This window comes from Oryza brachyantha, chromosome 8 (assembly GCF_000231095.2).
Source record: "Oryza brachyantha chromosome 8, ObraRS2, whole genome shotgun sequence".
NCBI lineage: Eukaryota > Viridiplantae > Streptophyta > Magnoliopsida > Poales > Poaceae > Oryza > Oryza brachyantha.
Window position 1 is genome coordinate 15,180,256 of NC_023170.2, and position 11,303 is coordinate 15,191,558.

Consider the following 11,303-nt stretch of genomic DNA (forward strand, 5'->3'; position numbering starts at 1 on the left):
GTGTGTGTCTTTAGTTTAATTTGTTTTTTCTACGACATGTTAATTTAGATTAACTAGAGCTAACCACGATTACCGGCAGGTCGACCCATGTCTGTCCGTACTTAGGTTTTTTGAACTAATAAATAATGTTTTTAAAAAAAGTTTATCATCTCATAATTCCATAATATATTTTTAACATTGTACTAGAAAATTTCATTAAATACTACCTCCGTTTTATAACATAAAATGTTTGACTTTTTTGTTGTAACGTTTGACTATTCGTGTTGTTTAAAAATTTAGTGCAAATATAAAAATGACAATTCATGTTTAAAGTTCTTTTGATAATAAAGTAAGTTGCAAGCAAAATAAATGATATTTTCATAATTTTTTGAATAAGATAAATGGTCAAATATTGCAACTAAAAGAGTCAAACATCTTACATTATGAAACAGAGGGAGTATTTATTAAAAATTTGAGAAAATCTACTCCATACCATTGAGTTTGTATCGATTCAATGATCTGCCATTGACTTTGTCAAGTTCTAATATATACCCTCGGTTAGCAGTTTTCTCTATAATATACCCTTGGATCCTATGCATTTGTAATAAATGTCCAATGTTCTTTAGACATACAAGATTGACTATTAGTTTATCACGTTAGAAGATCAAAAAAATTATGAAAATTTTTGCCTAGCATACTAACAAATCATTATATGCTATAACGATAAAAAAATTGCATAATTTTCTCGATCTTCTAACATGATAAATTAATAGTTAATCTTGTATGTCTAAACGGCATTTTGGATATTTATTACAAATGCAAAGGTTCCAAGGATATATTATAGGGAAAACTACTAACCGAAGGTATATCTTAGAACTTGATAAAGTCAATGGCAGATCATTGAATAGATGCAAACTTAATGGTATGGAGTAAATTTTCTCTAAAAACTTAGCACTCTTTCGTCTTTCATCAACCGATAGAAAAGGCTCCATTATGCCACCTCCAACAACAGCTATCTCTATGTATTCTAAAATACAATTTCTTTAATGGTCTAGAACGCTTTTAATACAAATAACCCTACAATTTATTCTCACTTCACATTAAAAATATATACAATAGACTATCTCTTGATTAAGAGATACTCTCTCCGTTTCCCAATATAAGTCTTTCTACCATTGCCTAAATTCATATGGATCCTAATAAATCTAGACACAAATATAAATTATATACATTCATCCATAAATAAATTTATGGCAAGGGTAAAAAAACTTACAATGTTAAATGGAGGTAGTAGCTTTTATCTATCTTCTATTAAAAAAAATTATATAGTATATGTCATAGATACCTATTAGAGGTGGCCTTATAAGTACTCCCGCTCCAATTTTGCTCCAAGCCACAGCTTCTTCTCACATAGGCGCATCCAGCATGGCGGTCAATGTTCCTTGCTGCACGTTCGACAAATTTTGCTAAATTGCTAGGCTTCATCGGTCGCTCGGTAGGCACCACGGGCCATGGTCCCATGGAACGTCCGAGACCCGAGCCGTTTCATTTGCATGGCGAGCACCTACGCGTTTGTCGCAAGCGGCCCAAATTCGATCGTCTCCTGGCCCGCGGGCGTCTCGGCCGGATGCACACGCGATGACGCGATCCGCTGTCGGTGGCAGCCACCAGTCGCCGTCGCCGTCGGGCACCGTCCTGAATAAAATTTTCCTTGGCTTCTCGTCGCGTAAACGGGTCGCGACTCGCCAGCAACGGCGCTGTGTTACGGCTGCTGTGCGCTAGCACGGCGTCCGTGTAAGCTGGCAGACTGTACAGCGTTGCATTACACGAATTCTCAGCCCCCTTGTTTTGGCTGTTTAAAAACATAAGCAAAGCGTTTAAATTCGCGGATGAAAATTTTACATAGTTTTTATCCATCTAACAGCAATGACTGAAAAATAAATTATAATAAAAAAACTCTAATATAGGTTTTAAAATTTAAATTTTAACTTATAAATATAAAAAAAAGGTAGAGTTATCTACTTGCATAAGGTAGAGAAAAAAAACTGCAGTTAACAAACAAAACAGCAGGGAGCTGACGAGGCATTGTACAATTGCCGTGCACACATGTCGGTGGCCCACATGTACTATCGGCAGTGTGTGTGTTTTGCTCACTGTCCCCACGTCAATTATAAGGGCAAATAGGTACAAACATTGGCGATCCGTGGCATAATTAGAAACGTTATTCATTGCGTCCGGCAAGTTGCCGTGCTAAGGCGAACGGGCTGTAACCTAGGGATTACAAAGGTCTAGTTAGTACTTAAAGTTTTGGGTTTGATTCCTCGTCGGAGCGTTTGCGTTCTCATGGGGACCTCCGGCTCTTCGTCCATAATCCATGCATTCCGGTGTCGGCCATTGAATTATTCTTTGCCTTGCTCGTTTGCAAGCTAGTGCTAATCTTTTGGGGGGTTTAATTGGCGGGAGTTAAACGAGTTAAGAATCGTCATGAGGAAGTAGGGCGTAATTTTAAGTGGGCACTTGCAGGTGCTTCTTGTCAGACCGTTTTTTATAAGTGGAGGGTAGCTAGTTGTCGCTAAAAATGGCTTTCTAAAATATGCTATGGACAAGGTTAATTCTTTATTTTTTTTTGAATTTTATTTCTTTATAGTTTTTACTCCAATATTCATCCAAGTCAACTGTTAGGAGTGTGTGTGTAAACTTTTCTCAGAACCAATATATGCAATTACAGGATGGCATACTATACAGGGAAAAAATGAAAAATTTCGAACTCGTGTGGCAACCTCCTCTATTTCAAAACAAATTGCTCCCAAACACCATCAATTAATCCAACATGACCAATTACAATATCAGAAAAGGACATCGAATCGAATTGTTTGAGAAAAAAAAAAGAAACGGACCTGAAGACCTGTTTTTTTTTAAAAAAAAGAAACAAAAGAGCAAGCAAGGAATGTCCTCATTGTTTGTTTTTTCCCGATTTATAAATAAAAAATAGTATATATTATTAACTATCTAAATCAAGGTTTAAAAAACAAACTAGTTTGACGAATCTCAAAATCAACTTTAAATATAAAGCTAAAAATTTAAATTTTGGTTTATAAATAGAAGCAAAAAGATTAGGTACAAATTTAACCTGACAGAATATGATTAGACTAGAGAAAAAATAGAAGGGCAATTCATGATATTACTGCTGAACCCCATGGGTACTCCATAATCCATTACAAAGCCAGCTCACCTCCCACTCTGTTTACACTCATGACTCATCACTACTACACTGCTCCCACTTCCCCTCACTCGCACGCAGACACTTCCCACACGCTAGGCACAATGCCGTCAATGCGCCTCGCCGCGGCGCTGCTCGTCCTCCTCCCCCTGGCCGCCTCCGCCGCCGACGGGAAGGCGGCGGCGAAGGCGCCCGCAGCGCCGCCTGCCCCGCCGAACATCACGGCGTCGATGGCGAAGGGCGGCTGCAAGGCGTTCGCGTCCCTGGTCGCGGCCTCGCCGGACGCGCTGGCCACGTTCCAGTCGGCCGCGGACGGCGGCGTGACGGCGTTCTGCCCCACCGACGACGCCATGAGGTCGTTCATGCCCAAGTACAAGAACCTCACCGCCGACGGCAAGGCGTCGCTGCTGCTCTTCCACGCCGTGCCCGTCTACTACTCGCTGCGGAGCCTCAAGTCCAACAACGGCGTCATGAACACCCTCGCCACCGACGGCTCCGCCAAGAACTTCAACTTCACGGTGCAGAACGAGGGCGACAAGGTCACCATCAAGACGGACGCCAGCGACGGGGTCGCGCGGATCAAGGACACGGTGTACGACAAGGACCCCATTGCCATCTACGCCCTGGACACGGTGCTCGAGCCGGTGGAGCTCTTCGAGCCCGTCGAGGCGCCAGCGCCGGCGCCCGCCCCGGTCGCCGACGCGCCCAAGGCCTCCAAGTCCAAGAAGGCGTCCCGCCGGCACGTGGCGGACGCGCCCGCGCCGGCCGGCGACGACGCTCCGCCAGCGGACCAGAAGAACTCCAAGAAGAATGCCGCGGCCGGCGCCCCATGCCTGCGGTGGCTCGCCGCCCTACCGGTGGCCGTGGCCGTGGCCGCCGCCTTGGCTTAGCGGCGCTCCCGTTTCGAGGCGGATCTGCAGGAGAGCGGCGGCGGTGTGTCGGTGGGCGGTGCCAGAGCGTGTGCTAGTGGCGTGAGGGCTGAGACTTGTGTTTTCTTGGATCGAAGCTGCATAAATTCGTTTTTTTTTTCCTGTGTTCTTTCTTACTCCGTTGATGTTGTTAGCATGAACAAAAAAAATCAAATATTGATGTGGCATGGTATATTCAAACATTTTCGATCAGAATTTGCGAAACTCTCAAATCCCAAATGTACATTTACATTTTGGCAGCTATTACTAATTTGGGAATTGCTTGTTATACACACGAATCAGAAAATTGACCGTGTGCAGTATAGGAGGTGAATTCTGTGTTGGTGCTCACCTAATTTTGTCCGCAATTTATTGAAATGGGTTCGTTGAGCTGAGCCTGATGCAGGCAGCTGACTGGGGCCGCGTGTGCCGCGTGATTTAGTAATAAATCGAATTTACTAAAAGGCACTTGCCGCTCTAGTAACGTACCCAGTGCTACTTACTGTTTGTGTTGTCGGTGGGTGTAAAGCCCCATCGCTGCATCCTCGGCCTCGAGTTCTTGAGACCACTGAGGCTGCGTTTCTTGACATGGAAAACGTAGTACTAAATTAATATATGATTAATTAATTATTAATTGTTATAAATTAATATATGATTAATTAATTATTAATTGTTAAAAATATAAAGTAAATTAATATGATTTTTAAAACAATTTTTTTATAAAAAATTTAGAAAAAATATACGGTTTAGCAGTTTAGGAAACGTGCGTGCGAAAAACGAGGATGATAAGCTTAACTCGAGGAGGGGCGAATGGTATTTCAGAAAAGGTGAAAAGCTCTGTAAATTACCGATATTAATGAAATCAGGATGATCTGTCTTCGATCATCCTGGCAAAAAAGAAAAAAGAAAAGGGAAAAAGGTCTACTATTATTTACTGCTAATTACAAACGTAAAATAATTTATAAATAAAATATATATATACATATTTTTAAAGATTCAAGGTAAAAAATTAAAAGATAAAATACGATGAAAAATCATAAAAATAATTTTGGTCTATAGGCATAAGCGAGATACTACAAATTTTAGTTCATAATGCTTCTCCAAAGTGTAGTTTCACTAAGAGAATTCACTGCATATTTATAAATAAAAGATAATATAGAAAAAAACTTTTATATATGTATTCTTAGTAATAAAACAAAAACTAGAAAATAGACTTAAGGCTGATAACTTAAATTTTAACTTACAAATATAATAGAAACGAAAAGGTGAGATTCAAGGCCTGCATAACTTTGATGCTCGTCAACTCGCGTGCAGTTTAACCCAGCTATGCACGGAATGGCAGGATCACCGGAGGCGAAAGAGAGAGGATTGGTCCTGTGTCGCGAGTCGTGACGGGCTGGCCTCCTCCTCTTACCCCATATTTAGAGCAAGTTGAGTAATACGGCTAACTGTTAGCTTCAATTTATATATAATCAATTTAATAGCCAATTTATATAATATTATCTATAAAATATTAATACATGGTCTCACGTGTTATACAAACGTTGTATCTTGAAGTTTGTGCTACAACTCACTACAAATTAATAGCATGTTTCTTTTATTTCTTTGCTCCCGTCTCTTTAAAATATATTTATGGTTAGTTTACAGCCACTATTATACGTGCTCTCAAACGCAACCCCTTTGTGATCTCTTTCCCCTGCGACTTCGCCCGCGGACATCGGTGATGATAGATACGCATCACTTTGCGTTTCTGACTTTCTGCAGCCGTGCATGCGACGACGCGACCGAGCGGAGCGGCCTGGACGCGCTGCGCTGCTCGTTTCCTGGGCCCGTACCGTCCGCGACCCACGAGAAAAAATCCACCAGCGCGCACACGTCGGTCGAACCGCCTGGTACGTGCTGCCGCTCGCTGCCATGGCCCCCGCGCGCGGCTGCCACCACCTCGCTGGTTCGCGGCTCGCGTTACGATACGGTACGTACCCCCTCGTACGGTCGCACCAGTACCACCAAAGTCACATGCTATGGCGGTGTTTAGGTGACACATGTTTGATACTTATTATAAATATTAAACGTAGATTAATTATAGAACTAAGACCTAATTCGTATGATAAATTTTTTAAGCCTAATTAATCCATAATTAGTATATATTTACTGTAGCATCACATATGCTAATTATGGATTAATTAGACTCAATAGATTCGTCTTACGAATTAGCCCTAGATTATGATGAGTTTTATTAATAGTCTATGTTTAATATTTACAATAATTGTTTAAACACCCGATATGACATGAGGCTAAAAAAGTTTTGCCTCATCCAAACACCAACTACATGTAAGTAGCAAGCAAACAATACTGACGGTCAGTGTTGGGTAAACCCATGAAAACAGTCACGAATATTGGAATAATCAGTCGAGCCGCCGTTCCATTATGTTTTGAAAAGGTTTGCGAGATTTCGAAACTTTAAAAAAAATTGGTAAAAATTCAAAAAAAAAAAGTGTGATGATATATCGTGACATATCGAGGTGGTTTTAACACTCAAATCGTGATTAACATTAACAATATCGTGCCAGCATGTGATAATTAAAAAAGATATTGTAATTACCGCTAAGAATATTGCAATATATCGTGTGGTTTTGCTTATCAAACCACAGCAGCACGATTTAATTTTTTAAATTTAAATTTATGCGGTCTCTACACGATGATTGCCAATTTTCACCGAGCTGCGGGGGCGGGGCTTCGTAAAACAGTTTTGAAAACCCTCCGCGTGAGAAGCAGAGACGCCAAGAATAGCATCGACGCTTGGCGGAGCGCTCGGCAAGCGCGGCCGCGAGCGTGATGCCGCCATTTTTTTCTCTCTCCCTCCCGTCTTCCTCCACCTCCATATCGCCCAACTATTTATATTGATCCGTAGCAAGCAATGGAGCTATTCCACGTACCGCATCTCCACGCTCACCGCAAGACAGACGGATAGTTCAGCAATGGCTCGCGGCATCACCGTCGCGACGACGCTCCTGCTGGTCGCCCTCGCCGTGGTGGCGCCGCCGTTCGCCCACGCGGCTTCGGAGTACCTCGCCGACGCGCCCGTCGCGGCCAAGGAATCACCCGCCGGAGACGGCAAGGCCGGCGCGCCCGCCGCGGCTGAGGAATCCTCAGACGGCAAGGCCGACGCTCTTGCTGTGGCTGCGGAAACCCCTGGAGCCAAGGCCGATGCGCCCGAGGCAGCCGCGGAATCCCCACCGGCCGACGCGGTCGCGGAATCCTCCACCGAAGACGGCAAGGCCGACGCGCCCACCGCGGCTGGGGAATCTGCATACGCCGTGGCCGACGCGCCCGCCGAGGCCACTGATTCCTCAGCTAGCAAGAGCGGGGACCTCCCATACGTCCAGTTTGTGATAAAAAACCCAGTCAAATCAAAGGAAGATCCGGATGCCCGCGCCGACGGCCTCCCAATCGACCCGACGCCTGACGCTCAGGCTGCGTTCAGTTTGGGAAAAAAAATTTTGGGAGGGGCCAAAAAATTTTTGCGAGGGAGGTCCAGTGGACGCGTACGGTCACGCCGTGGTCGCCGGGGGTGATAAGTTTTCCGCGCACGCTTTTCCAAAACGACGTTTTTTTTAATAAAAATTTTCTATACGAATGTTGTTTTAAAAAAATATATTAATCTATTTTGTATTTTTTTAATAATTAATAATTAATTAATTATGTATTAATCTATTCCTATGTGTTAACGACAGAATTTGGTAATTTGCCGTTTGAGATAAAGTTGTGATTAAAGACTGAATCAAACAGAAAGCATGGCAATCGAATAGAAGACCAGGCGAAATACGACTCGGATTCATCCGATGGAGTCCGGATTGGATAAGAAATAGAGTCTGATTAAGCCTAGAATGTCACAGATAGATTCGGTAATAATCAGAGTCCGTGTAATTTAATTTTATCTATTAACTAGAATTAGTTTGGATTTTTTTCTTTATCTCTAAAAGAGTTAGAGTCCGATCGAGACTCATGTGTTAGTGATAGAGTCTATCTAGGAGTTTGTTATTTTTTTTTATCTATTAGGAGTTGTATGGCGTGTCCAACACGGCCTAGCCCCACCTGAGAGTATAAATATGTATGCCCCGGGTCATTGTAAATAATCTACCAATCAATAGATCAATTTCTAAGCGCATCGCCACCCTCCTAACCGAGGTTTCAACTTCGGCGAAACTTGGCACCTGACGTGGGGCTACGTCATCTCGATCTCCGACGGAGGGGTAAGTCCTACGTTCCGCCGGGCCACAGTAATCGCATCGACTAGATTGGAACTGTCTCGGTGCAGTCTGATCTTATCAGTAATCGCATCGACTAGATTAGAACTGTCTCGCATCGACCAGATCAACTCAAAACATGCTAGTTATCGTATCAGTAACTTTCATGTTTTGAGTTGATCTGCTCGACCATTTTGGGCGATCTACGTTGGTTTGATATTTGCTGAAATGGTCGATCTACGTTGGTTTGATATTTGTTTTTCGATATATTCAATCTAGTACTGTCTCGGTTCGGTCCGATCTAGTAGATTGTGTTTATCAGATGGTTTATATCAGATTGATGTATTTTGCTCATCGTTTTATCGGGGTACCAGCCGATAAGCTATCGATCATCGGCTCGTTGGCTTGATAGCAATCTAGATCTATTTAGTATCTAGCCTGACATTGCTAGGCGTAATCTTGAACTGTCTCGGTTGGGTCCGATTTTCTATGATTATTCTTAGCAATCTGGGTTAGATATTTTATAGATCTTGCTTGTTTGTCAGTCGTTTATAGCCGATGATCCTCGCTGATCTATATGTTTATCATATTTACATCAATAGACTAGCCGATTGTCTTATTGTGTTATTTTTATACTAATCGACTTGATTTAGTTAGATCGGCAGTTATTTACGTTGCATCGGCTTGTGAGAATTATATGCAAGTTGGGTTTAGCCGATCGCAGCAAAGTATTTATTGTTTATTCCAAGTAATTCGTCGGTTTATTTATTAGCCTTGTCGATCTTCCAGTTTCCCATAATCATATCGTGCTCGACTGCATACTGTCTTGTTTAAGTCCAATTTCTTTATACGTCTAGTCCGATCTGGTTATAAGGGCTCGTTCGATCAGCTAAGATTAATAAGTAATTTGGCAGGTTATATTGGTCTAATTTAGTTCAAGTTTATTTCTATTTGAGTTCCACCCGATCCAAGCTTTTTATGGCTGATCGTTTACCCTATCGGCTAACCGCTGCAGCATCAACATCCGATCGGCTGGATATTTAGTTACTTATTGGCTCGATAGTCGATCGGCTTGCTTTACTGTTCGTCTTATCAGTTGCAGGATCAAACTGACTGGCACGCCCGCGCATCATTCTAAGAATTTAGGTCCTGCACTGAAATGGTCTAAAATTGATTCCAGACCTACGTGCGTGACTGTTGATTGTCATTTTTGGTGTCAACACTATGTTTCCCAAACGCGACCATAGTCTAATTAAAAAATAAATTTTAGATTCCGACTGTAAACTGCTTGACGAATCTTTTGAGCCTAATTAATTTATCATTAGCACATGTTGGGTACTCTAGTACTTATGGCTAATCATGTACTAATTAGGCTCAAAAGATTCGTCTCACAATTTCTTCTATAACTGTACAATTAGTGTTTTGTTTCATCTATGTTTCATGCTCTACTTAGGTGTCTAAAGATTTGATTTGATGTTTTTGGGAAAAATTTTTGGTAACTACACAAGGCCTAAGGCCTCGTTTAGTTCCCAAATTTTTTTTCCAAAAACATCACATCGAATTTTTACACACCTACATAAAGCAGTAAACATATATAAACCAAAAAACTAATTGCACAGTTACGGAAAAAAATCTTAGGACAAATCTTTTGAGCTTAATTAGTCCATGATTAGCCATAAGTGCTACAGGAACCAACATATGCTAATGACGGATTAATTAGGCTCAAAAGATTCGTCTCGCAGTTTTTAGCCTAGCCGTGAAATTCATTTTTTTCATTCGTGTCCAAAAACCCCTTCCGACATTCGGTCAAATATTTGACGTGACACTTCTCCCAAAAATTTTCTCAATCTAAACACCACCTAATTTTTTCCGCAATTTATTGAAATGGGTTTGTTGAGCTGAGCCTGATGCAGGCAGCTGACTGGTGCCGCGGACGCCACGAGACAAGGCGTGAAAAAGCGTACGTGTGCCACGTGATTTAGTAATAAATCGAATTTACTAAATGGCACTCGCTGCTCTAGGAACGTACCCGGTGCTACCTACTGTTCGTGGCCTCGGTGGGTGTAAGGGCATATACAGTGTAAGTATCCCTATCGAGAGGTTCTAGAGAAAGGAATAGGTTACGATGAATAGAATGAAGCCACACCCTCCATAGTGCAGGCTATTTTTATGTGGGGCCCACAAATTTTTTAAGCTTTTCTTTTTCTCCTTTCCACCGCCAGTGCATCCTCTATCTCTCTCATCTCTTTATCATCGAGCAGTGGAGCAGTCGGGCAGGGGCAGTGGTGTGGTAGCGCAGTGGCGCGGCGGTGCATCGGACGGTGGAGCTCGCCGGCGCTTCGGGGCGTAGCAGCTCACTCAGGCCATCGGGGCGAACGGCAGCAGATCTGCGTCAGGCGGGCGGTAGATGCCAGATCTAGGCAGCGGAGGACGCCGGATCCGGGCGGCGGCATCGTCGGGGACGCTGGATCCGGGCGGCGGCATCGTCGGGGACGCTGGATTCGGGCGGCCGCGTCGTCGCGGAGCCAGAGCCCACCGGCGGCGCGTCGCGGACGGTGGCGGTGGCCGGCCTCGGCATCAACGGGCAGGGGTGGCGTCGGCGTCTCTCTCTTCCTTTTCTCTGATTTCTCTCTGTAATCTCTAACAGAGACACCGGCTCTTGGTAAGGGGACATGCACCCCGGCTGGGGCACGGTCCACGCCGCCCTGGCGAACCAACTCCTACGTGGCGAGCTAGAGCTCTATGTGGGAGCGCTATTTAGTTCCAAAATTTTTTTCCCCAAAACCATTGTAGCAAATCTTTGGATATGGAGCATTAAACGTAGATGAAATAAAAAAAACTAATTGCACAATTATGGAAGAAATCTTGAGACGGATCTTTTGAGTTTATTTAGTCCATGATTAGCCATTAGTACTACAGTAACCCACACGTGCTAATGATAGATTAATT

General features: G+C 43.1%; 1 protein-coding gene across 1 annotated transcript; it reads left to right on the forward strand.

Annotated features, from left to right (window-relative positions):
- Positions 1-3,215: 3,215 nt before the first annotated feature.
- On the forward strand, positions 3,216-4,310 carry LOC121055163 (fasciclin-like arabinogalactan protein 1). Its single transcript, XM_040526933.1, has one exon. It carries the CDS (start codon positions 3,232-3,234, stop codon positions 4,087-4,089), a length of 858 nt encoding a protein of 285 aa, XP_040382867.1. The 5' UTR covers positions 3,216-3,231; the 3' UTR covers positions 4,090-4,310.
- The last annotated feature ends 6,993 nt before the right edge of the window (positions 4,311-11,303 follow it).

Bases quoted from the DNA above. Each gene is read 5' to 3' on its own strand.
- LOC121055163 (XM_040526933.1), top strand. From the start codon at position 3,232: ATGACTCATCACTACTACACTGCTCCCACTTCCCCTCACTCGCACGCA.